Here is a 27,811-nt window from a genome sequence, read left to right as displayed (position 1 = left end):
ACGCAGTCCTAAGAGATGGGTCATCTTGACAAAACTTAGTAGCTTGCATTCTTTCTCTCATGTGTTGTGTCTAGCTACTTGTTGTTGTGCCTGCTTCAGGAAGACGCTGTGAGCGAGCAGAGCTTAGACGGTTGGATGGTGTCACTTAATTTCCATAGCGACCTGCTAGAAGAACTGCAAATCCCACAATGCTTAGATGTGTTTCCGGAAGTGAAAGACCTCCATTCCAGGCAGGTCAACGACAGAAAACGCACTCGTAGGTCCTATCTGTAAATATTTTGTGCAATTTATTAGGTTTCTAGACATACAGTACGACAACAAGTTGTGCAATTGTGAAGATAAATAACGTTTTTGTTGGACTTTTCACGTTTTAACAGATCACCCAATCAAGGAATTGACGCAGCCATGCCGCCTGGGCCTGTACAACTTGTTCAGCTTGAGCCCAACAGCAAGGTAAGATTTTCTACCTCAATCGCCATTAACGTTTTTACTACCCCCTGTAATTGTGAAGATGTGGGGTAACATTACCACCGTGTTGCGTTTTGTCTAAAAAGAGTAGCTAGAAACTTTGCCCCAATAACTTTGCTATCTGTATAGTTACTAAAGGTAGCGCTACCTAACTTAAAGTAACTGTTCAGTTTTTACAGATTTCTGTGAAATGTGACCTATAATAAATTACAATATGAGGAAAATAGTTTCCCTTCCATTTAAAAAAAAATTAAGTATGTTAAAACGCAACTTTTCTGTGTTGGAATGGTGTGGGCGTACCCCAACAGCATAATGGTGTGGGTGTTTAGCGGTCATTACAAATAGTCATGCTGATTGGCCAACTCTCAGCCTCTGAGGAAATAGCAAGCATTTTTTTTAAATGGTTTATTTGAGGTAGGGTTTTTGAAGTGTTTTTTTTCTCTCTCTCAAATATATGCTTTGTCCACGCGTATGAGTATATGATAAGTCAAAACATTATTTTGGTGTGAGTTTTACTTTGCAGATATGAAATAAACAGACTGTCATAATATCAGTAAAAATGATAAAATTCCCAGTTTATGCTACAAAACCAACAGATAAGAGGTTTTAAGAATAGGTTCTATTTGACTCAACAGTCCATGGTGTACACTAAGGCATTGTTGGTAGAATAGATGGATGCAGTTCAATGCATAATCTATATAATTCGCCAATATATTTCTTGGTAGTCCAAAAAATATTGCTGTCAGGTTGTAAATCACAGCTGGCCTGGTACATTGTTTGCTGCCTCCATTCAGGATGCACTGTTTCAGTTTCTCAATATTTTGTACAAAAACGAACGAATGTAACCAAGGCTGGGAATGTCAATACAATCAAACTAGCAAGGGCAGTGATCACAAGTCATTCATAATGTAGCTAATATACTAGCGTATCTATGTAGAAAGCTAAAAACACAGAGCCTAACGATAGCTAGCTAACTAATTGCTAGGAGGATGTCATGTCATTGGAGGAGTGGGTGAGTGACTGACTTTTCCACCTCGTATCGTTTTTCGGTGGCTACACAGCTGGAGATTCAGGTGTTATTTGGTTAGCTAGCAAGAAATGTGAATTGCTTTGCTAGCTAGCTATGCTGAACGACTGTTATCCATTTAGAATTTCAGAGCACTCTTGTGTGAGTGTGCCAGAGCGCAGAATAACTGCTGAATTTACGAACACGCAAGACACGCTGAATATGACCGGTGTCAGTAAACGAAGGCACATTTTTTTTAAATAATGAGTCAGGAACGCTCTATATAACATGTAAACAGCCTAACCAGCTCTGCTAGGGTGAGTGAAATGGTCAGTGAGGTGTTCTCTCATTTGCGACTGGAAGTAGCAAGCTAGCCAACTTTAGCTAGTTAGCTTGGGTGCTTGGTTGGGACAACACATGCATTGTCAGGCAAGCTGCAGAAGGATGAGCAGGCTATCCCCCATCGTTTATCAGTGCAAATTTGATGGCCAACTAGCTGAAAAAGTTTGAGGGTTTATATAATGTTCCTTCGTTAGACTTTAGCTCGTCTTGCTCTGGCTAGCATTAGTTCTTGTTGATGTGCATATAGGGAAAGATAGCCAACCCTTTTATGGTTGTTTGATCAATAGGACTGTAAAGTTCCCAAATGTAAGAGGACTCCCGTGGTATTTAGATACATATTTTCAGAAATCTATTCAGGTGGCTTTTGCTGAATGTGTTCTAATGATCTAAAGTGTTAACTGCCTGTAAACACACAGTCCAGTTCAAAGTGAAGGATGGCTGGCCCTTGTGGCAAATGGCTTGCTTGCATATAGGTCTACTGTACCTCTGATTTGGCTATGGCGCACCAGTCTGCGTAGACTCCGGGCCTGGACGAGACAGATGTTTTTATTAGATTTTATCAACTGCACTATCTATTAGTTGTCCAAACGCATGGCCACTTTCCCACTCTATATTGCTATAGAATTTTCACAAATGCCTTAGTATATGTAATTCCCAAACATTCTATGAATTTATGAAAATGACTATCTAAGTGGTCGCTTGTCAGAATGTAAAAACGTGTCATTCTTCCTGGGGGTGTATATGAACAGATTTGAATAAAATGTAATGTTGCTAAAATGCTATCAGTTCCACTTTAAGAGGATATTAACTTTAAAAATATATATTTTCACTGGACATTTTCACACTAGTTAAGTCAGCGGAGAGGCCTTGTCAAGAAAGTAAACAATTCCAGCTACATCCTAACCCTAGTGTAGATACTTGTGTAGCTATATCTGAAAGTAGGGCTGGGTGATATGGCCTAAACATCATATGTCGATAATTTTTTTCTAACTTATGGGCGAGATATATCATGTTTTGTTTTTCTCTAAATGAAATATGTTGTACAATTAAAGATACAATACACTGCATTTCAAACAGTCAGCAACAATCTATTGAATTAGTGCTAAAACGAAATAATAACTAAGCTAAATATAAGCCTTCCACAACCATAAGACCCACTAATAATTGTATTATTTTATCAAAATAGTTTAACCAGCCTTTTTGCAATAATCACTGATCTGGTTTTCAAGTCTATGAAAAAGCCCTTTTCGTTACACATTTTACCAGAACCATGCATAATGCACATTACACTAATAATTACTAACTTCTTGTAGCAGGCAAATTAACCCAGGTCTCATAAACAATCTCTCAAGCACAAGCCCACGTGCTAGTGAGTAGCCAGCTAATTGTTATATTTCAAGTTTAGCCAACTTCGATCTATTGCTAGCGAACAAGGCAAAACAGTTGAGTTGTTATGAACACACCCTTCTGTCCATCTCCAACTATTTGAACAGCATGCTAGCCTGTTCACTTTTTCAGATGTTGCAATCAAGTGGCATACCTTATTTCTCAGAATGAGAACAAGTTGCCAATTCCTTATATAATTGTGTTTTATGCTTATTGCACATTTATAAAAGACTGGACCGCAAGACAAACTGAGCATTTAATTTTCTAGAATCAATGTTTGACACCTGTTTTATTGGTGCCTGCTCTGCGCACAATTTGAGGAGTTGAGACATAAAAAGGTTATCGTTATAAAGGTTAACTTCTCCTTTATTACAGTAAAATAAGGTCTCCATGTGTTTGTGTCCGTATGACCTATTCTGTTGGACCAAACCTCAAATACTAATATTCAGTTGAAACTGCTTGTCAGAGAAGTGATCTCTTTGTTGTTATGAGTGGCAGGGGGAATGGGCTTGGTGTGTGTATACGGAGAGGATGAGGCGAAGTGAGAGGTTTCACTCTCGCCAAAATCTGTCCAAAATAAGCCCAATGCGTTTCTATGGGCTGATTTTGAACCTACACTTGTTGCCTGCCTTCCCGCCGTTGGGACAAGAACTCCTATTGTTAGGGCGGAGTCATGAACATCTCGTCATAAAATACAGATCTCTGGTGTAAATGGAAAAGTGCACAGAAGGACTGAAGGAGACAATACCAAAAAGACAAACAGACATAAATAAAAACTAGATTCTTGCAATACAGGCATTTGGAATATCGTGCAAAAACATAGATTTGAATTAATTTGAAATATCGCCCAGCCCTATCGGAAAGATTTGGATTGATGAAAAATCCACCCAGTCATCAGAAGATCTACTACCATAGTACTAAGAGGGTAGGATATAGGGTAAATTAAATGTCATTAATGTAGCCTCAAACGCCTCCAGGTGACGAGACTTCAATTTCTATTGTTTCAACAGGCAGATGAGCCTACAGGGGAAACCCCAGCAACGAAACCCATAGTTGGGATCATCTATCCACCTCCTGAGGTCCGAAACATCGTTGATAAGACTGCCAGCTTTGTTGCCAGGTTGGTTTTTCAGTCTCATTCTCAGTCATGTTTTTTATAAAATTGTATGAGGTCTTATATATGATGTCCTATTGCAACGATCATTCATTCTTTTCCTTCCATTAATTCTCAGGAATGGACCAGAGTTCGAAGCAAGGATCCGTCAGAATGAGATCAACAACCCAAAGTTCAACTTCCTGAACCCCAATGACCCCTACCATGCTTACTATCGCCACAAGGTCAATGAATTCAAGGAGGGCAAGGGCCAGGAGCCGTCTGCGGCCGTGCCAAAGGTCATGCAGCAGCAGGCCCTGCTGAACTCGCAGCAGCTTCCTCAAAAGGTGTGCCTTCCTAGACATCGAGTGGTTCCTTGTCTATCGTTTTATAAATCACTGATTGTGTCAATGATTCACTGTAAAGTGTAAGACGTGACTGATGCCTAAAAAGAGCTATTCTAAGTTATGGTTTCCTTTACCGGTAGGTGCAGGCCCAGGTGATTCATGAGACAGTGGTGCCAAAGGAGCCTCCGCCCGAGTTTGAGTTCATTGCTGATCCTCCTTCAATCTCTGCATTCGACCTGGATGTTGTCAAGCTGACCGCCCAGTTTGTGGCTCGCAACGGGCGCCAGTTCCTCACACAGCTCATGCAGAAAGAACAGCGAAACTACCAGTTTGACTTCCTGCGACCTCAACACAGCCTCTTCAACTACTTCACCAAGCTGGTGGAGCAGTACACTAAGGTACAACTTCTTACTAATTATTATTGATTGTGGCACATACTTTGTATAAAAAGTGTATGTGGACACCCCTTCAAATTAATGGATTTGGCTATTTCAGCCAGACCCGTTGGTGACAGGTGTATAAAATCGAGCACACAGCCATGCAATCTCAATAGACAAACATTGGCAGTAGAATGGCCTTACTGAAGAGCTCAGTGACTTTAAATGTGGCAACTATCCAACAAGTCAGTTCGTCAAATTTCTGCCCTTCTAGAGCTCCCCGCTCAACTGTAAGTGCTGTTATTGTGAAGTGGAAACGTTGAGGACCAACAATGGCTCAGCCGCAAAGTGGTAGTTGTCTGTCCTCGTTTGCAACACCCACTACTGAGTTCCAAACTGCCTCTGGAAGCAACGTCAGCACAAAGCTGTTCGTTGGGAGCTTCATGAAATGGGTTTCCATGGCCGAGCAGTCGCACACAAGCCTAAGATCACCATGCGCAATGCCAAGCATCGGCTGGAGGGGTGTAAAGCTTGCTGCCATTGGACTTTGGAGCAGTGGAAACGCGTTGTCTAGAGTGATGAATAATGGTCTGGGGCTGTTTTTCATGATTCGGGCTAGGCCCTTTAGTTCCAGTGAAGGGAAATCTTAACGGTACAGCATACAATGACATTCTAGACGATTCTGTGCTTCCAACTTTGTGGCAACAGTTTGGGGAAAGACTTTTCCTGTTTCAGCATGACATTGCCCCCGTGCACAAAGCAAACAACTTGACTGTCCTGCACCGAGCCCTGAACTCAACCACATCAAACACCTTTGGGATGAATTGGAACGCCGACTGCGAGCCAGGACTAATCGCCCAACATCGATGCCCAACCTCACTAATGCTCTTGTGGCTGAATGGAAGCAAGTCCCCGCAGCAATGTTCCAACATCTAGTGGAAAGCCTTCCCAGAAGAGTGGAGGCCGTTATAGCAGCAAAGGGGTGACCAACTCCATATTAGTGCCCATGATTTTGGAATGAGATGTTCGACAAGCACGTGTCCACATACTTTGTCATGTAGTGTTTTTTGTTGAAATATTATATCATTTAAATTATTTGACTTGTTAGTCATAGACCATGTCTTCAGCTGGTTGTGTTGTGATGCTCACCTGTGTTTGTCTTGGGTCTTTTTTTCCTAGATTCTGATCCCTCCCAAGGGACTGCTGATGAAGCTGAAAAGAGAGGCTGAGAACCCCAGGGAGGTGCTGGACCAGGTAAGCCCCTGAAGCTTTGCTGTTGGGTTCAGATCTTGGATAACTATAGTTTTAACTATGCTTTGTGAAAATAAACTATTTGAATACAGATCCCCAAAAAGTACTACTTTTTTACAAGTATTTGAATTCAGATCTCAGAAAGTAACTGCCATTACTTTTTTGAACTATTCAAATACAGATCTGAGAAAGCAACTACTTATTAAAAATATTTGAATACTCATCTCAGGAGGTGAGTAATATTCAGAAACTATTGGATTGTATGCCTTCAACTAATGGAACTGCATGTTGATAGAAATGGAGAACACAATCTTCTATACTATTCCAATATATCTGATAGAAATGTATTGTTTAGATCAAATATGACTATCTGAACATTCTGTAAATGTCCATTGCCCCAGGTGAACGTTAAGTCAAACCAATTATACAGTCAGAAGTTTAGTCGGAAGTTTACATACACTTAGTTTGGAGACAATTGAACTCGTTTTTCAACCACTCCACAAATTTATTGTTAACAAGCTATAGTTTTGGCAAGTCGGTTAGGACATCTACTTTGTGCATGACACAAGTAATTTTTCAAACAATTGTTTGCAGACAGATTATTTCACTTATAATTCACTGTATCGCAATTCCAGTGGGTCAGAAGTTTACATACACTAAGTTGACTGTGCCTTTAAACCGCTTGGAAAATTCCAGAAAATGATGTTATGGCTTTAGAAGCTTCTGATAGGCTAATTGACATAATTTGAGTAAATTGGAGGTGTACCTGTGGATGTATTTCAAGGCCTACCTTCAAGCTCAGTGCCTCTTTGCTTGACATCATGGGAAAATCAAAAGAAATCAGCCAAGACCTCAGAAAAAAAATTGTAGACCTCCACAAGCCTGGTTCATCCTTGGGGACAATTTCCAAACGCCTGAAGGTACCACGTTCATCTGTACAAACAATAGTACGCAAGTATAAACACCATTGGACCACGCAGCTGTCATACCGCTCAGGAAGGAGACACGTTCTGTCTCCTAGAGATGAATGTACTTTGGTGCGAAAAGTGCAAATCAATCCCAGAACAACGGCAAAGGACCTTGTGAAGATACTTTTGTACCCGTTTCCTCCAGTATCTATATCCACAGTAAAATGAGTCCTATATCAACATAACCTGAAAGGTTGCTCAGCAAGGAAGAAGCCTCTGCTCCAAAACCGCCTTTAAAAAGCCAGACTACTGTTTGCAACTGCACATAGGGACAAAGATCGTACTTTTTGGAGAAATGTCCTCTGGTCTGATGAAACAAAAATAAAACTGTTTGACCATAATGACCATTTATGTTTGGAGGAAAAGGGGGAGGCTTGCAAGCCGAAGAACACCATCCCAACCGTGAAGCACGGGGGTGGCCGCTTCATGTTGTGGGGGTGCTTTGTTGCAGGAGGGACTGGTGCACTTCACAAAATAGATGGCATCTTGAGGAAAGGGAAATTATGTGGATATATTGAAGCAACATCTCAAGACATCAGTCAGGAAGTTAAAGCTTGGTCGCAAATGGGTTTTCCAAATGGACAATAACCCCAAGCATACTTCCAAAGCTGTGGCAAAATGGCTTAAGGACAACGAAGTCAAGGTATTGGAGTAGCCATCACAAAGCCCTGACCTCAATCCCATAGAAAATTTGTGGGCAGAACTGAAAAGGCATGTGCAAGCAAGGAGGCCTACAAACCTGACTCACCCAACTTATTGTGGGAAGCTTGTGGAAGGCTACCTGAAACGTTTGACCGAAGTTAAACAATTTAAAGGCAATGCTACCAAATACTAATTGAGTGTATGTAAACTTCTGACCCACTGGGAATGCTGAAAAAAAGCTGAAATAAATCACACTACTATTATTCTGACATTTCACATTCTTAAAATAAAGTGGTCATCCTAAAAACAGGAATTTTTAATAGGATTAAATGTCAGAAATTGTGAAACTGAGTTTAAACGTATTTGGCTAAAGTGTATGTAAACTTCCAACTTCAACTGTATGTAATAGGGAATTAATATACACGAACAATCAAACGCAAATCATTTACACAATGAAGTTATGAAACAATGAATGTTCACAAATTGGCAGGAGAGAGCACATTCTGTAGAGAGAAGTGCATTGTGCATCTGGGCACATGGTCAATCCAACATCTGCATTGGCCATGCAGCATTCACAGTGATATGGCCTCCGCAGAAGTCAGGGTAAGAATGGCCTCAGCAGAAGTCAAGGCATTCATACTTCTTGTGCTTCACGGAGCAGTGCAGAGTTGAGTTTGCGATTTTTGGTTCCAATCGCCGTGTCATTGTGAGACGCAGAGTAGGTGAATGGATGATCTCCACATGTGTGGTTCCCACCGTGAAGCATGGAGGTGGTGGTGTGGGGGTGCTTTGCTGGAAACAGTCAGTGATTTATTTCAAATTCAAGCTACACTTATCCAGCATGGCTACCACAGCATTCTGCAGCGATACGTCATCCCATGTGGTTTGCGCTTAGTGGGTCTATCATTTGTTTTTCAACTGGACAATGACCCAACACACCTCCAGGCTGTGTAAGGGCTATTTGACCAAGAAAGAGTGATGGAGTGCTGCATCAGATGACCCGGCCTCCACAATCACTCGACCTCAACCTAATTGAGATGGTTGGGACCGCAGAGTGAAGGAAAAGCAGCCAACAAGTGCTCAGCATATGTGGGAACTCCTTCAAGACTGTTGGAAAAGTATTCCAGGTGAAGCTGGTTGAGATTATGCCAAGAGTATGCAATGCTGTCATCAAGGCAAAGGGTGGCTACTTTGAAGAATCACAAATATAAAATATATTTTGATTTAACACTTTTTTTTGCTTCATGATTCCATATGTGTAATTCCATAGTTTTGACGTCTTCACTATTATTCTACAATGTAGAAAATAGTACAAATAAAGAAAAACCCTTGAATGAGTGTCCAAACTTGTGGTGTATGTATGCATGTGTTTTAGTTGAGCAGTAACAAATATAATCTCGGACGACCAACAGCCTAACGAAAAAACAATCGATCTGTCACACGTACTGTACACAAGGAATAGTGACGTCCTTATTCCACTCATGTAATAACTCCATTATAAAGCAATGTCTTATGTAACAACAATTTTGCTTTTGTAATAATCAAAGTTACTGCACATGTATAAGAACTTGCTATCAAGTGTTGATATTACCTTATGTCTCACTCGGGTGAAAGGAAGGCAGTCCGGTAAACGTGACTTTATCAAAATTTAATACAGCATGCCCCCCCCCAAAATGTGTTTTCAAATAACTTGCATATATTCAAATACCTTAAAATATGATTTGGGTTTCTGAGAGGTATTCAAAATACTTTTCAATATTATTCGTTTTTCTGAGACCTGTATTTGATTATCAAAGAAATTAGTTGCCTTTTTAGTTGAAACTCTATACAAACTATATTTGACTACCTTGAGTATTTTAAAAGTTGGTATTTTCAAATAAACTACAAAATAACACTTTTCTTCCCTGGTCTGGTAGGGTTTACCCACCATTGGCTCATAAAATGTTCATTGTCTTAACAGCTTATCTCCTTGTTTTACCAACAGGTGAGGTACCGCGTTGAGTGGGCGAAATTTCAGGAACGTGAAAGGAAGAAGGAGGAGGAGGAGCGGGAGAAAGAGCGTGTGTCCTACGCCCAAATTGACTGGCATGATTTTGTAGTGGTGGAGACTGTGGACTTCCAGCCTAATGAGCAAGGTAGGGAAATGAACTGAGAGCCAGACAAGATTATTTGAATAGATATTTCCTGTTCCTGAGAGAATGTTATCCACCCCCTGTGTCAATAGCTTTGTAATGATGGTGTTGTGACTTCCAACAGGCCACTTTCCCCCACCCACCACACCTGAGGAGCTGGGAGCTCGCATCCTGACCCAGGAGCGTTATGACAAGTTTGGAGAGAGCGAGGAGGTGGAGATGGAGGTTGAAAGTGAGGACGAGGATGATGTTGAGCAGGAGGATCGGGATGATGGGCGTCCCACACAGCCTGATCAGGACACACAGCTGCAAGACATGGATGAGGTTAGTAAACACAACCTGTTTTAGTAGACACACACAACAGGATGTCATTAACAGCGTATTACTTCTTCAGAGTTACTGATTGAATCTGAAGGTAATATTACTATTATTAGGAAATGGTGTAATCAATGTAGAGTCTTTGATGCCTTCTCCCCAGGGTTCTGATGAAGAGGATGATGGCAAGGCACCATTGCCCCTAGACAACCCCATGCCACCCCCACTGCCCCCTACTCCAGACCAGGTCATTATCCGCAAGGACTACGACCCCAAAGGTGAGAGGGATTTCATCATCAGGACCTAAATATCTAGATGTTTTATTATCATGTATGACAAAGGACTGGAGAATACATGCCTGTTCTTAATTTGCCCTTACATTGTATCCCTTATTCTTGCCCTGTAGCCTCCAAGCCCCAGCCTCCAGCCAAGACTCTGGATGAGTTCCTCATCTCTCCCATCACGGGTGAGAGGATCCAAGCCAGTAAGATGCAGGAGCACATGCGCATTGGACTACTGGATCCCCGCTGGCTGGAGCAGAGGGACCGCGGCATCAGAGAGAGGCAAATCGAGGACGAGGTTTACGCCCCTGGCATGGACATTGAGAGCAGCCTAAAACAGCTGGCTGAGAGGCGTACTGATATCTTTGGTGTGGAGGAGACAGCCATCGGTAAGAAGATTGGAGAAGAGGAGATCCAGAAGCCCGAGGAGAAGGTGCGTGCAAGCGGAGAGAGGGAAATAGCCATGTGGTTTATGAGTGGTTAGTGTATAATCGCTGTTTAGGTTCAATCTTATTTATTTTCGTTGTCAATATGAGGTGAAAGTCTTTACTTAATGCACCTTCCCTCCTTAGGTTACCTGGGATGGGCACTCTGGCAGCATGGCGCGTACTCAGCAAGCAGCACAGGCCAACATCACCCTACAAGAGCAGATTGAGGCCATTCACAAGGCCAAGGGACTGGTGCAGGAGGATGAAAGCAAAGAGAAGATTGGACCGAGCAAGCCTGAGCTTTACCATCATCATCAATCACCCCTTATCTCCTCTTCCCCACTTCTGCCCAAACCCAACCCTCCATTGAACACGATTGCTCGGGCCCCTCCTTCCGTAAGTTGCTTTCTTGTTCAATAGAAGTGCTAAAACACGTATTTTCTGTCAGGTTATTATGTCAATATACAGTTGAAGTCAGAAGTTTACATACAGTTTGGTTGGAGTCATTAAAACTCTTTCAAACACTCCACAAATTTCTTGTTTCTAGTTAACCAGCTATAGTTTTGGCAAGTCGGTTAGGACATCTACTTTGTGCATAACACAAGTAATTTTTCAAACAATTGTTTACAGACAGATTATTTCACTTATAATTCACTGTATCACAATTCCAGTGGGTCAGAAGTTTACATACACTAAGTTGACTGTGCCTTTAACCTCTCTGGGCAAGGTGGGACGTGACCATCCCACACTATTCAACAGCCAGTGAAATAGCATGGCACGAAATAAAAAACAGCAAAAATATCATCATTTCAATTTCTCAAACATATGACTATTTTACACCATTTTAAAGATACACTTCTCCTTAATGTAACCACATTGTCCGATTTCAAAAAGGCTTTACTGCGAAAGCAAAACATTACATTATGTTAGTTGAGTACATAGACAAAAATAACCACATAGCCATTTTCCAAGCAAGGATATATGTCACAAAAACCCAAAACACAGCTAAATGAAGCACTAACCTTTGACGATCTTCATCAGATGACACTCCTAGGACATCATGTTACACAATGCATGTATGTTTTGTTCGATAAAGTTCATATTTATATCCAAAAACAGCATTTTACATTGGCGTGTGATGTTCAGAAAATGTATTCCCACCAAAACTCCCGGTGAATGACCACATCAATTTACAAAAATACTCATCATAAACGTTGACAAAATACATAACAATTATTTTAAGAATTATAGATACAGTACTCCTTTATGCAACCGCTGTGTCAGATTTTAAAATAGCTTTTCGGCGAAAGCACATTTTTCAAGAGTTCTGAGTACATAGCTCGCCATCAAAGCAAGCTATACAGACACCCGCCAAGTTCTGGGGTCACCTAAACTCAGAATTAGTATTATAAATATTCTCTTACCTTTGCTGATCTTCGTCAGAATGCACTCCCAGGACTGCTACTTCCACAAGAAATGTTGTTTTTGTTCGAAATAATCCATATTTATGTCCAAATACATCAGTTTTGTTCGTGCGTACAGAGCACTATCCAAAGGCATAATGCGCGATCGCGGTACCAGAGAAAGTCCAAAATTTCCACTACCGTTCTTAGAAGCATATCAAACGTTTAAAATCAATCTTTATAGTATTTTTAACGTAAAAATGCGATAATATTCCAACCGGACAATAGCATATTCATTCAAAAAGAAAAAGAAGGAACGGCGCGCTCGCGAGATCGAGCATTACCAATCCCTTTGTCCCCAGGCAGTCCACTCATTGACTGAGCTCCTTTTCTCTGACCGGTTACAGGAGACGGATGAAAAAACTTTCTGAAGGCTTTTGACAGCCAATGGAAGCCTTAGGAAGTGCAACGTGACCCCACAGACACTGTAGTTTCGATAGGGATTAGAAAGAACTACAATTCTCACATTTCCCACTTCCTGGTTGAATTTTTCTCGGGTTTTTGCCTGCCATATGAGTTCTGTTATACTCACAGACACCATTCAAACAGTTTTAGAAACTTCAGAGTGTTTTCTATTCAAATCTACTAATAATATGCATATTCTTGTTTCTGGGCCAGAGTAGTAACCAGTTTAATTTGGGTACGTTTTTCATCCTGCCGTGAAAATACTGCCCCCTATACTTTAAGAAGTTAAACAGCTTGGAAAATTCCAGAAAATGATGTTATGGCTTTAGAAGCTTCTGATAGGCTAATTGACATAATTTGAGTCAATTGGAGGTGTACCTGTGGATGTATTTCAAGGCCTACCTTCAAACTCAGTGCCTCTTTGCTTGACATCATGGGAAAATCAAAAGAAATCAGCCAAGACCTCAGAAAAAAAATTGTAGACATCCACAGTCTGGTTCATCCTTGGGAGCAATTCCCAAACGCCTGAAGTTACCACATTCATCTGTACAAACAATAGTATGCAAGTATAAACACCATGGGGCAACGCAGCCATCATACCGCTCAGGAAGGAGACATGTTCTGTCTCCTAGAGATGAACGTACTTTGGTGCGAGAAGTGCAAATCAATCCCAGAACAACAGCAAAGGACCTTGTGAAGTTGCTGGAGGAAACAGGTACAAAAGTATCTATATCCACAGTAAAACGAGTCCTCTATTGACATAATCTGAAAGGCCGCTCAGCAAGGAAGAGGCCACTGCTCCAAAACCGCCATTAAAAAAGCCATACTACGGGTTGCAACTGCACATGGGGACAAAGATCGTACTTTTTGGAGAAATGTCCTCTGGTCTGATGAAACAAAAACAGAACTGTTTGGCCATAATGACCATCGTTATGTTTGGAGGAAAAAGGGGGAGGCTTGCAAGTCCGAAGAACATCATCCCAACCATGAAGCACGGGGGTGGCCGCTTCATGTTGTGGGGGTGCTTTGTTGCAGGAGGGACTGGTGCACTTCACAAAATAGATGGCATCATGAGGAAAGGGAAATTATGTGGATATATTGAAGCAACATCTCAAGACATCAGTCAGGAAGTTAAAGCTTGGTCGCAAATGGGTTTTCTAAATGGACAATAACCCCAAGCATACTTCCAAAGCTGTGGCAAAATGGCTTAAGGACAACGAAGTCAAGGAGTGGCCATCACAAAGCCCTGACCTCAATCCTATAGGCAGTCGGTGGGCAGAACTGAAAAAGCATGTGTGAGCAAGGAGGCCTACAAACATGACTCATTTACACCAGCTCTGTCAGGAGGAATGAGCCAAAATTCACCCAACTTATTTTGGGGGAGCTTGTGGAAGGCTACCCGAAACGTTTGACCGAAGTTAAACAATTTAAAGGCAATGATACCAAATACTAATTGAGTGTATGTAAACTTCTGACCCACGGGGAATGTGATGAAAGAAATAAAAGCTGAAATAAATCACTCTCTACTATTATTCTGACATTTCACATTCTAAAAATAAAGTGGTGATCCTAACTGACCTAAAACAGGGAATATTTACTGGGATTAAATGTCAGGAATTGTGAAAAACTGAGTTTAAATGTATTTGGCTAAGGTGTATGTAAACTTCCAACTTCAACTGTATAAGGTTGACTGTCTATTTTCCACTGTGAATCATGTAGATGCTGCCCCCTGTACGCACCACTCTCCTGTCGGCTGTGCCTGTGATTCCACGGCCCCCCATGGCCCCTGTGCAGATGCGTCTAGCCCCAGGGCAGGTTCTAACACCCATGCCCCCCATGATGCATGCTCCCCGCATCAACGTGGTGCCCATGCCCCAACCACCTCACATGATGGCCCCCAGACCACCACCCATGGTGGTCCCAACTGGTAAGACAACCATTGCTACACTATTCACACAGTGTTAAATACTTTGAAATCCAATGGATGACTTCAGAAATATGCACTGCTACAAATTACTTTCATGATTATTTACCATTTTAATTCAGGTTGTCTTTTAAGCATGTTATTTATTGACTCATTTTATTCTTCCCTGTCCAGCATTTGTCCCTGCCCCTCCAGTCCCGCAGCCCCCGCGCCCCCGCCCTGACCCGCAGCCACCTTCCCAGCCACCCCTACCCCATAATGATGAGCCAGCCAGCAAGAAGATGAAGACAGAGGACAACCTCATGCCAGAGGAGGAGTTCCTCCGCAGATACAAGGTTTGTTGGCCAATTAAATGTCAAGGACTAATGGCAAAATGCAGTAGTGTGAATGATCCACGGCTGGATTTAGCTATGCCCTGTCAGTCATCCTATGCTTGCTGTTGGTAGTTCTGTGTATTAACATGTAAGGCTTCCTGTACAAATATAGTTATTCTAATGTATATATATTTTTTGTAGGGTTCAGTGTCGGTCACAGTGCAAGTTCCCAACATGCAGGACAAGACTGAATGGAAGCTAAGTGGACAAGCGCTCAATTTCACTATCCCACTCACAGATCAGGTATGTTAGTAGTTCACCCACCATTCCACACTCTTTCAGCTAGACTTCATATATTCTCAGGAGTGCACCCCCAAGTCAAATTTACTGGAATATTTATAATATTTGATCTTCCCATTCTCTCGCCACAGGTGTCTGTTATTAAAGTAAAAATCCATGAAGCCACTGGAATGCCAGCCGGAAAGCAAAAGCTACAGTATGAGGTAAGCATTGTCGTCCCTGTTTTGAATAATTGTAAATGTAAACTGGCATGACCGAGTCATTTACATCAATCACTTCTTCCATTACAGGGAATTTTCATAAAAGATTCCAACTCGCTGGCCTACTACAACATAAACAACGGTTCAGTCATACACCTGGCACTGAAGGAGAGAGGTGGGAGAAAGAAGTGAGGTGTACATCCCCTCAACAGGTTTCTCTCTGCCATACACACAGCCAGTTTGGGACATTTGTCTGAGCAGATCTTTCTAAACGATTTATATCCTTTGGTCATAGCAATTTTAAAGACTGCTTAAGGCATAAATAAACTATAACTTGCTGCAGTTTCATATTTTAAGCGATGATTATTTTCTATAGGTTAATTGTATTGTTTAAGGGGATTGTAGTTCATGTTGCTGTTTTGTAGGGGGTTTGGTCAGTGTATTTGTTACCCATGTCCAGAGCTTACAGCCCATGTCAATCATCAAATAAAGTAATAAAATGCCACCATTTGTCATTTTAGTTTGTTCAGTATGTTGAATGTAATGGGGCATATTGTCATGCTGTGCAAGTGGGATATTATATGCGTAGTTCAAAATATTAAAAGTAAGCAGAAGTTCAAAAGTGAGGCAGCTGATGTAGCAATAGATGTAAGTTTAAGCTGTTGGGGGAATTGTTTTAAGATGGTCATACTATGGATCGTTTAGCTATTTGATATTGCATTTTAGTACCTCTTTAGGTGTGTGTGTGTAATGTATATATGATTTGATAAAATATAGAATTTGGCCTTTACTACTATAGCCCAGAGAAAGGCATTGAATAACACCATTCATAAATGGCAAAAAAAGACATGACACATATGACTGACACATTTTTGAAGTGTCAGTCATATTTAGCAGATATAAGAAAGCTCAGGAAATATATATATATATATATATAATTTTTTTTTTACACATGTAACCCCATTTTTGGGGTAGGCGCACAACTACCTTAATTATGTACTCATTTTTTAACGGTAACGTTACCTACAGACGAGTCCCGTGACACTTGAGTCTCCCCTTTCCATAGTGGTCATAATAGTTTTTAGGTCAAACCGTTCGAACAATACAGATGTTTTCGCGAGAAGACCGATTATCGGGATGCGTCAATCGACTAAAGGATTTCTTAAACGAAGCAGGGAGGGACCTACCTTTTGCAACTGTTTTGGACTAATTACACCCTGAACACAGACTAAATGAGTCAGCCGAACTTCCCCCCCCAGGCGAGGAAACGGAATCCATGGACCAGGAAGGAAGGACACTAAAACGTTGTTTAGCTTGCTTCACCGACGTAACAAACACAAATCTCACATTTTTGGTGAATTGTGCTAGTTTGATTAACATGTAGTCGATGGAAGTTATTTCAACCTAGCATGCGTTTTTAGCTAGCCGGTTAACTTACTAGCGAACTAATACATCATTGACACATCACAAGCTAGCTAGGCTAACGCGTTAGTCAGATTTGAAAAGCTGGAAAGTCAACATCGTACGGGGGATTTTGCGGTATTTACTAATTTGGCTCGCTCAGAGATCATGTTAAGTATTTGTTTGTGTTAATAACCAGATTAAGTAACTAGCTAGTTAACTGTAGTAGCTAGTTACAGTAGTTAACTAACTTAAAAAAAAAAAACCTCGATAGGCTGTTTGGTAGCGGCTAACACTAGCTAATTAGCTAGCCTAGCTACGTGTTCCATGCCATGGCAATGGTTTTGTTTGTTTGGAAACTTTCGTCTGGTTTCTTACTGTTGGTTGTGACAGTGCCAACGAAATAACGTTAACTTTGGTTATTGTTGAGCTATCATGGCTAAAATAGAGAATGGTCTCAAGTCGGCCGACTCAAGAAGTATCAGGACAATTAGCAGCAGTCATATGGACGACGAGAGCTCCCTTGGCTCAGACTCCGAGATCAACGGCTTCACCAATGACAGGCATACGGATAAATATGGATTTATTGGAGGGGCGCAACAGTATTCAGAAGAATCGTAAGTAACCTTGGTGTTCTGCTCGCATGGCCCCATCATTTGTAAGCTTGTACACTCCTTTAGTTGGTTGGCTAACTCTCACAACTTGGGTGGGGAAGGTGTGAATTGTTTACCAAATACCAGTTCTTTCACATGTACATGAACTGAACTACATCAAATGTGTTTATAAATGTTTGTCTCGTCTCAAACCCCACCCATGAAAAATAAATGGCACTAGTATCAACCACCCGATCATGTCACCTAGTTGATATGTGAATGGGCTATTTGAGGTGGACTTGACAAACTCACTGTTCTAACAGAATGTGATTTATTTCACTAGGTAGCTGTGTCATTTAAATACAATACTATTTTAAGACGTGAGCACATTTGCTAACATAAAATCTCTGTAAACAGCCCTCCCTTCCAACCACTTCTCCGCTCTAAAGGTCAGGGGAGGCCCCTGATTGTTTGTTTGTTTATGTCCAATGTTTGGTCTTGTATAAGATAAGAACAGAATACTCTAGAGGCAAACCGAGAATAACCTAAGGGGTGTGAAGGGCTACGCTGACCGGCTTTATCATCTTAATCTCCTTTCCTGTTCATCCATCTCTTTTGTTGTGTCTTTGAATGACAATGCCTTATGGACACTGATGGCATATAACTGCTGGCAGCATGGAGACGCAAACGCTCCCCTTTGATTGGAGGGACACCAGGTTTTGTTTTCTTGAGCACATGTACTTCCACACTTGGTTCAGCACATCTTTTTTATGACTTTGATTCTGCTCTTTTCCTAACATTAATAGTTCCCTTAAGATGCATAGAGTTGGAGCACAACTGGATTCTGTCATTGGGCTACTGCTCCCTTCACCTTCCAAACAACTTCATATCTAAACAATATTACGTATTTCATTATCTGCTCCATGAGCACTTTTCCAATTTCCTCTCTGGTTTTGCCAGAGCAGAGGTAACAAGTGATTGTGAGAAGGCTCTGTTCTTGTGCTCATGCCCCTTGGCCCTGCTGAGTAGCACACTGTGAGTGGAGGAATGAGTGAAAGTTGTGCCAAGCATTAGTTGCTTGGGAGCTTCCTGTTTTCTGTGAGGTTGACTGGCCTTGTGCCACAGCTCTGGTGCCCTATTGTTGGAGTGCCTATTCTGGCTCAGGGTTGTATAGGAAGTGGAAGACAAAAGGGTTTTATTTTCATTTGTGTAGGGTGGTAGGCAAACTTGCAAAGGAAGATACACATATTTATAGCTCTTTGCACATTTTGGGCTACTGGAGTGAACAGAATTACAGCAGACCTCTAGGAAATAGGAAGGTCCACATTTAAAGGCCTCTCTTTGAAGACTTCTTACATCTCATGATTACAAGGTTGTGCTCATGATTACATACTAGTTGAGCGCCATCACGCCAACCTATAAGAAAATGTTAGGCCTATATTTTGCCATGCATTGTGAGTGTTCTAATCTCAGTTCCGTTTCTTGGATAGAGCCAAAATTACCACATTATAGCATTACCTCATCTCTTGACTGGTTCTGCACCAGGCCCGCCCTGCCTAAGTACGTAGACGGAAAATCGAATGCCTCTGATAGCCTACCTGTTTTTCCCTTTCCCCCTGCTTGAATCTCTTATCTTTAATGCTTCAAAACCTGTACATTTGCATTGTAGTTCTTCTAGACACAGTTTATATAAAACTAGCTGTAATACACACTCACATTTCTGAGAAATTATATTATTTTTCTTAGATATAGTTTTGGAAATGTTAATATTTTCCTTCTTGTTCTTCTGTCCTTCCCCCAGGGCTCAGGACGTCCCTCCAGAGGTTTTGAGACAGCGAGAGGTCAAGTGGCTGGACATGCTCAGCAACTGGGACAAATGGATGGTCAAGAGACACAAAAAGGTCAGAGAGCTACTGAGAGTTGGAACATTCATAGGTCTGACTTCATTTGTTGCCATGTCTAGACTGTTGTGACACTGTTTCTCACCATCTGGTCTTAATTATTCCTCAAACGATCCTAAATAAGTTCTTTCACAGTATGTGGCAACTCCTTATTATGTTATTAGCCAACCGGGGCCTAGTTAGTACTTTCATCTTGTTGGCACTCTGCCCTGTATGTGTCAATCCAACTGTTACTTCCATTCTCTATCCAGGGCAGGCATGTTGGGGGTTTGGGTTGTATTGGACGACAACAACATTTTGCAGTGCCTAATAATTCAAAGACAAGCCAGTGATTAAGCTGTATGTCACTCAGACATTGGCCTGTTTGTTCCTCTGTAAACTTAAAATGGTTGGAAGAAGCTGACCTTTTGATGATAGTTTTCTTCATGGAGGTTGTGCTTGTCTTTGGCCTTTGGCCAGGTTGTTTTCATCTCCAGTTGCCTAGCCGGATCTACTTGTGTGTCTAACGTTAGCTATTCAACTACAGCCTCATCTAATTTTCTATGAGTCAGCAGCAGGGAGTGACACAACCCGTCCCTTTGTCTCCGGTTAGTGCTTTCTCAGGATCCTTAGGGGGTCCTTACCGTAAACACTAACCTTAACTAACCTTAATATAGTATGGATGTCCCAAGGAACCCAGATAGCAAGGACCCTTCTCACTCACTGACTCCATGTTGGGCTAAGTAACAGAGCAAGACTCTGGGTGTGGTTGTACTGACCTCACATCCCTGTTACAAAGATGGTGGTGGGATTTCAGGTTTGACAGCGACTAGCTTGTTCTCACTGCAATCTCAAGTATGGACTTGGTTAAGGGCATTACCACATGAAACGCACTGAGGCACACACTTAAATATATACAAAATTATTCAGTAGGCATTTTTTTTGCCTCTGACTGCTTTGCTGGTTAATTGAGGTCAGTCAGTGAAGGTCATAGTGTCTCTGTTTCCCCTTCTCTACTTTGTTGTTCCATGATATCCTCATGGATGTTCACTCTTCTGGGAGGAGGAGGAGGGGCCTATGATCTCAGTAAAAATAAATGGACTGAGTAGTACTGTGAATAAGCCATTATTCCACTGAACCTGTACAATATTGTCTTGGATCACCTATTTCCAAAGGCCTGTTCTGTTTTCCCTGAATACGAGGTCCGTCCTGTTCAGTCAACGATACTGGCCTACAGTATAAAGATGTAGTATAACAACTCTATTACAGTGCAGCTTCATTTTCACTGGCACATTCCTTGGTTGGTGATGAATACATTTCTGTCTCTGTTTAACAGGTGAGACTGCGGTGTCAGAAAGGGATTCCTCCCTCACTGCGAGGCCGTGCTTGGCTTTACCTGTCAGGGGGAAAAGTGAAGAGGGAACAGAACCGAGGGAAGTTCGAGGTTGGTTATGTTATGTTCTTTCTCTTGCTCTCTGTGTGTTTTTACTCTGTGGGAATGTGGTTGACTCCCTGGTGTTGTTTCAGGAGCTGGACAGTCAGGCTGGAGACCCGAAGGAGCTGGATGTGATTGAGAAAGACCTGCACAGACAGTTCCCCTTCCATGAGATGTTTGTGTCACGGGGGGGCCACGGGTTAGTTGTCTCACACAATGGAATAATTGACCCTCACTCAGTGACTGATGTTTGACTTTTAGTCTTGTTTGACCTTTGTCCTTGTGTGTTCATTGCTGTTGTTCATGGGTTTGTATGTTTGTTTACCCACACAGGCAACAGGACCTGTTCCGTGTTCTGAAGGCCTACACACTATACAGGCCAGAGGAGGGCTACTGTCAAGCCCAGGCCCCCATTGCTGCTGTGCTGCTCATGCACATGCCTGCTGAGGTGAACCCTGTGCCTCTGGGCTCATGCTTGAACTATGGTTCTCTCACAATGACTGCCTGACCTGTGGTGTAGCACAGTGAATAGTGCTCTGAACCAGCTTCTGAACCACCTATTTACGATGGAGTTGTTTATGTATGCTACACCTGTAGTTTGCCTGCTAGTGTGTGCTTTAGTTTTGGTTTCCTCTGAAAGGGAAGGTTCCGTTCACAATGTCCTAACACCACCATCTGTATGTTTTTCCACAGGATGCGTTCTGGGGGCTGGTCCAAATTTGTGAGAAGTACCTTCCTGGATACTACAGTGCTGGGCTGGTAAGACATGTGCCCTTCACGAATGCTCTACAGGAAAAGGCACATAGAGTTAACTAGACCACACGAGTTATGTTTTGTTATCCTGTCAGTATGAGACTACATGCTCATCTGTCCCTGCAGGAGGCCATTCAGTTAGATGGAGAAATCCTGTATGCCTTGACTCGGCGCGTCTCCCCTTTAGTCTACCGCCACCTGGAGAAACACAAGATGGAGCCCATCCTCTACATGACAGAGTGGTTCATGTGTGCCTTCTCCCGCACCCTGCCCTGGGCCTCTGTGCTCCGCGTCTGGGACATGTTCCTCTGTGACGGTTTGTTGCAGAAACTTCCATACAAACATCTGTCTTGCATTCATTCAGTTACGACCTCCAATTTACACTATACATCTACAGTAAGGGAGAGTGGGGTAAGTTGAGCCATTTTTTATAAAATTCACTCTGTCAAGGGAAATATAGTATTCTTTCTAACAAAGAGATCTACATATATTTCAGGATGTTGGGTATCCCTGGAAATAATTGGAATTCATGAAAACATAACCGTTTTGAACACATAGCTTGTCTAAAAAAAAAGTGGTCTCGGCACCATTTACCCCGGGTATGGGGTAAGTTGAGCTGCTGGACAGGGCATGTTAAGTCGCCTACAAATTTCTGTGCTGAATGAAATATTAACACTACCTTCTTAAAGCCATGTCTATCTTTATTTCCCAAGCACAATTCAACACAATCATAATCGCTTTTTGGTCTTTTAATAATTTTAATCATCTTAACACATTTAACCCCTTTTTACAAAAATGTTTTAACATGGACCAGGCTCTGTTGTTACCTCATATCCCAGCCATAATGCCTTGCGTTACACCTGGGAAGAAAACACTTCAATTGGCTCAACTTACCCCATGGCCATTGGCTGAACTTACCCCAAGGCTAACATTTTGACTATATTACGCAAAACAGCTACAAGGATTCACTTTCATCCAAGGTTTAGGACCTCCTATGGAAGCTTATAGAGAGCCCAATTGATGTATAGCAAGGTCTTAAAATGATCTACTTTGGTTTAGAAACATTTGACTTGGTGAAAAACAGTTTTTTGGACCTAACTTGTTTACCACTTTTTCCATGTGGTTTCTTCCTTCACAGACGCCATAAAATGATGACCTCCCTAAATATTTGGTCAAATTATACATTTTGTGAATGGTTCCCTAGAAACAAGGGTGGCTCAACTTATCCCACTCTTCCTATTTGTTGATCACCCAAATGAGATAATCAATAAAGTTCCTGTGATGCTTGTAATTGTGGATTCTAACATCTGCCATCATCCCTCATGTCCAGTTAGTGACCGTGTGACCTCTGACCCCTCCCCCAGGTGTGAAGATCATCTTCCGGGTGGGCCTGGTGCTGCTGAAATGCATGCTGGGTACCCGTGAGAAGCTGAAGGCGTGTCAGGGCCAGTATGAGACCATGGAGCTGCTGAGGACCATAGAGCCACGCTACATGCAGGAGGGCTTCCTAGTCAGGGAGGTAAGGACTTCACTAGCAGGGAATCGATGACGCTAGAGAGACACAGGACTTACCCAATAATAAACACAGTTAGAGATGCATAACCGCAGGATAAGTATGGTCTTTGAGCAGACTGGAGTAGTAGAAAGGACCAAGAGAATGAGATCACACCCCTATTTCACCCAGATTGAGAATAGTCATCTGTGTTTGTCTGTAGAGGACAATGGCTGTTAAGAAGTCTATAGTACTGTGGAAATGTAGAGTTCAGGGTGGAAGTTCAAGTGATGCAGAGAGAGACACATTGACCACAGTTCTGACTAGTCTGTGTCTAGTCCCTTTCCCTGGCTTCGTGTGAGTGTCTCTTCAGTTTGACAATGGCCTCTCTGACCATTCTCACTGTGAGAAGCTCCTTCAGCCTCAGGCAGTTTGACATTTACTAACAAGGTTAAGATTAGGACTGGAATGAATCCCTACTGAAAAGCCTTTTCTCCTCTTGGCCATTAGCCCTGGTCTTTTTGCATGACATTTCCTACAATGCAGACTAAACCAATTTTCTGTTTAGTAACACAGTGTACTATGTGCCTGTAATGTCAACCACCAGCAGTAACCTTTCTTCTTCTCCCTCAGGTTCTGGAGGTTCCTGTGTCAGAGCGGGACATTGAAAGGGAGCACCATGTTCAGCTGAAGCGCTGGAGGAAGAACCGTGGTGAGCTTCACTGCAAATCCCCTCCCAGAATGCACGGTGCTAGGGCTATTATGGCCTCGGAACCTCCCAGTCGCCAGGACCTGCGTCAGAACCCCACCATCATCGTAGAGTCGCCCCTGCCTCCCCCTCAGCCTACACCTCAGCTGAAGAAGAGCAAGGAGGAGAAGAGCAAGAAGAAAGGAAGTATGAAGAAAGCCCCTCCTGTCATGGAGATCCCCAACCCTTATCCTTTAGCCGGTGACCCCCAGCTTCCACTGAGAGACCCCCAGCTTCCACTGAGAGACCCCCAGCTTCCACTGAGAGATCCTATGCCTACTCTCAGAGACTCAACAGTACAGCAGTCCCTCTTCAATGACACACCCCTCCCAAACACACCCGAAGGCTCTCCACCGCCACACCAACCACCGCTTAGCGACCAACCACCGCTTAGCGACCAACCACCGCATAGCGACCAACCACCGCATAGCGACCAACCACCGCTTAGCGACCAACCACCGCTTAGCGACCAACCACCGCTTAGCGACCAACCACCGCTTAACGGCCAGTCTCTTCTAACAGTGTCGCCCCTCCAGAAGTCCACACAGAGTCTGAGTAGCATAGAGGCAGATCAGGACACATACCTGTAGCTCTTGCTTTGGGCAGAGGGTGGAACTGCATGTCAAACTGGGCATGATGGGAACAAGGTGGAGGAGTGAATAGTGAAAGAGGAACTGGAACAATCCCTGTGTTATCCTGGACCTGACTCACTTCCATAGTGAGAGTCTAAATCTGATGTCACCCAGACACAAAAAGCCTTGCTCTGCCCCAGGCCAGGCATATGTGCCCCCTGACCTCTGTGGGAGATTCCAGGATGGCTCTACGGAGGATGTTCTAGTTGTCATTGGGACGATCTCAATGGCATACTACTTGCATAGTATGCCAGAGGTCTCTCCCCTGACTTTCTCCTCCAGTGGGTTTTGAGAAGGAGATGAGGAGCGAGGGCACGAGGAGTATGCTATTGAGATCTTCCCATTCACTCACTCACTTTAGGCCCTCTGCATGCCAACCAAGCCCTCTGTCTGTTTACCAGGCACTAGCACAGCTCCGCCATCAACCTGTAACTGGGTGTATCATGGCCAATGGCACTGCTGCCCAACTATGAGCGACAATTGTATATTTTTCTATAGATTTCTTCCCCCGTGCTTGCTTTTAAGACACCGTATTGCCTAGACCACAGTCAGCAGCATTCACTAATGCATCACTTCTAAGTGTTCTACTACTTTAATCCATATGTTACTTCATTATTCTTTACTCTATTAGTGATGTGAAAGGGAGACATGTTACTCATTTACTGGTAGTGTAGTTATTGTATACATGATGCATTCTTTTTTAAACATGTCAAAGACCAGCCAATAGTGTATCAGGTTCTAGGGTTTTACTCAACCTGCCTTCCTTTGGGCAAAATGCAAGTTTTTTTTTTCTTCTTCAATATTCATTCAAATCTCCAAATCACCTGTTGTGTGTGTAGGAAATAGGAATGCTTAAGAAAGAGAGATAAATATTGTTTAATGTCCCAGTTAGCCTTGGTGATAATCAAAGAGCCCTTCCATTCTTCACCACCAGAGAGCAGCCTTGGTATGTGCTTCCATCTGTTACATTCCCCTTCCTAAAAAGGAAAGCACAACAATCTTGTCTCGAATGTACAATCTGAGGACATCCATTCCCTATCAATTCCGTACTTTCCATACTTTCAAAGGAACTTCGTTAGCATGCAAGCATGTTTTACTTTCCAGTGAAACCTGACATGACGTGTGCCTTGTACGTGTGCATAAATCCTCCGGACCAGCATTACTTGTGACTGTTTATTCTCCTAGCCAGGTGGTAATGGGCCTGATGTCCTGAGACAAGACAAATCCTCACTGTGCCAGGCTGTTCCAGTCCCTATGTAGCGTTTAACTCATGTAAGATATGTAAAAGGGAGAGGGGACTGGACATTCCTCACAATATCGCACATTCCTGCCTTTGGGTTCCTTAAAAGCCAATTAGTCTTGTGGCTAACATGCATAGTCTTCTCTGTATCGTGTATGTATTAATGCATGTTCCTATTTTTAACACTTTTGGGGGGGTGCTGTGTGTGCCATGCCAGTTAGCTGTGAAGTGTTGACCTCTGGTCCTTGCCACAGGTGTGCTAGGTGTTATGGACCTGGCAGGCTAGTTACTGTATCTCTGTGGTATTGGAAAGACATGAATGACCTCATTGCTACACTGAGTGACCGATCCAGACGGCGCAAAGATGGTGATGAAATCAAAGATGTGATTAGAATCGTCAGTGATCTACTTCCTTTTACTCAATGCTTAGTTGTCTCAACGCAATCGTTGCAGACGGGCAAAGAGGGTTTCTGTACATGGTGATTGAGACCTTACTTTTGGGACATTTTTGGAATCTTCATGTTTTGGGATAACATGGGAGCCTTTCCATTTTTAAGTCAATGTAATTCATTTGGGAACGTTGTGAGGCCTGTTATGATCCTGCCTTTGCTTTGGGGAAGAAAAAAAACTAATTGGACAGTGACCATAACCTTTTTGGGGAATTCAGTTTAGAGGGAGCTTAAGGTTTGCAATCAAAGGTGTCAAAAGTTAAAATATTCTGTTTACAGCACTATGGGAAGTTATTCATTAGGGATTAAGATGTGCATGACTCAATGCACATCAAGTATTATGACACATCATTCCACTGAATCCTGCAAGTTTCTTATACAAGTCACCTCTAAGACCTCACTAAAAAGCAATACCAGTTGAACGAGGGCAAGTAAAAAAGCTACAAACAAAGCCTTTCTCCACCTAAGTGCATAGCGGCCTGTATCACATACTTCCCATTTTGCAAGTATTCTAGTTGAACTTGATGCTTAAAATGTGTAGATAAGACTAATTTGTAAAATAACGTTATTTTGAAATGAACATTTATTTTTTTCAATTGTTTCCATGCTACATATTTTATTTAACAAACAATAATCAAAATCCACCATTTGCCATATCATGGTAGACTTATCTATTTTAGCTAGACAATTTTGACACTAGTTTCACAGTTTGAAAAGCAAACACAAAAAGCAATGCTTTCTTCCTTAGAAATATCTTCTCAGCAAGAATGCTGGTTTTAATTGTGTTCTTCTGAAGAGACCTCTGGTATTAATGTCAACCATCCGTAAATATATCATATTCTGTATTTCTCCTAGAAGTGGTTACATATTGTTGTTTTTACAAATAAAATCATTTTGATCTTCAACTAATGACTTTGCAAATTGGAAATTGTTTATTTAGTATAGTAGTGAATAGGTGAGTGAGCCTGATGAAGTTTGTGGGGTGAGTTTACTTTATAGCAGCAGAGGGAGCAGTAGAGCTGTAGAAGACCGTATACACAGTGTACAAAACAGGAACACATTCCTGCACCCAGAACAGCCTCAATTCGTCAGGGCATGAACTCTACAAGGTGTCAAGCATTCCACAGGGATGCTGGCCCATGTTGACGCCAATGCTTCCCACAGTTGAGTCAAGTTGGTTGGCTGTCCTTTTGGGTGGTGGACCATTCTTGATACACACAGGAAACTGTTATGCGTGGTAAAACCTAGCAGCGTTGCAGTTTGACACACTCAAACCGGTGTCCCTAGCACCTACCCCGTTCAAAGGCACTTCAGTCTTTTGTCTTGCCCATTTACCCTCTGAAGGGCGCACACACAATGTCTCAATTGTCTCGAGGCATGTCTCAATTGTCTCGAGGCTTAAAAATCCTTTAAACTGTCTCCTCCCCTTCATCTACACTGATTTAAGTGGATTTAACAAGTGACAATGAGGGATCATAGCCTTCACCTGGTCAGTCTGTCATGGAAAGAGCAGGTGTTCCTGATGTTTTGTACACATTGTAGACTT

General features: G+C 42.3%; 2 protein-coding genes across 5 annotated transcripts; both read left to right on the top strand.

Annotated features, from left to right (window-relative positions):
* Window positions 1-213: 213 nt before the first annotated feature.
* Window positions 214-16,147, top strand: sf3a1 (splicing factor 3a, subunit 1). 4 transcript variants are annotated; one of them, XM_014160064.2, is made up of 16 exons: window positions 214-260; window positions 378-453; window positions 4,213-4,322; window positions 4,435-4,642; window positions 4,783-5,040; window positions 6,199-6,273; window positions 9,865-10,015; window positions 10,137-10,336; window positions 10,491-10,605; window positions 10,734-11,041; window positions 11,181-11,432; window positions 14,624-14,831; window positions 15,003-15,163; window positions 15,344-15,445; window positions 15,574-15,645; window positions 15,733-16,147. In XM_014160064.2, the coding sequence occupies exons 2-16, from the start codon at window positions 406-408 to the stop codon at window positions 15,832-15,834; spliced, it is 2,370 nt and encodes a 789-aa protein (XP_014015539.1). In that variant the 5' UTR covers window positions 214-260; window positions 378-405; the 3' UTR covers window positions 15,835-16,147. The 4 variants fall into 4 exon arrangements, with proteins under 4 accessions (XP_014015539.1, NP_001135217.1, XP_014015538.1 ...); NM_001141745.1 differs by having other exon boundaries at window positions 240-256; XM_014160063.2 differs by having other exon boundaries at window positions 251-269; window positions 4,789-5,040.
* Window positions 16,148-16,692: 545 nt separating this feature from the next.
* Window positions 16,693-27,170, top strand: LOC106579927 (TBC1 domain family member 10A). Its single transcript, XM_014160331.2, has 9 exons — window positions 16,693-17,660; window positions 19,438-19,537; window positions 20,853-20,960; window positions 21,044-21,150; window positions 21,285-21,399; window positions 21,645-21,710; window positions 21,831-22,020; window positions 23,069-23,223; window positions 23,830-27,170. The coding sequence occupies exons 1-9, from the start codon at window positions 17,479-17,481 to the stop codon at window positions 24,532-24,534; spliced, it is 1,728 nt and encodes a 575-aa protein (XP_014015806.1). The 5' UTR covers window positions 16,693-17,478; the 3' UTR covers window positions 24,535-27,170.
* The last annotated feature ends 641 nt before the right edge of the window (window positions 27,171-27,811 follow it).

Source organism: Salmo salar, chromosome ssa20 (assembly GCF_905237065.1).
Source record: "Salmo salar chromosome ssa20, Ssal_v3.1, whole genome shotgun sequence".
Taxonomy (NCBI): domain Eukaryota; kingdom Metazoa; phylum Chordata; class Actinopteri; order Salmoniformes; family Salmonidae; genus Salmo; species Salmo salar.
Note: the sequence above shows the minus strand (reverse complement) of the source record. Positions and strands in the feature narration are given on the sequence as shown.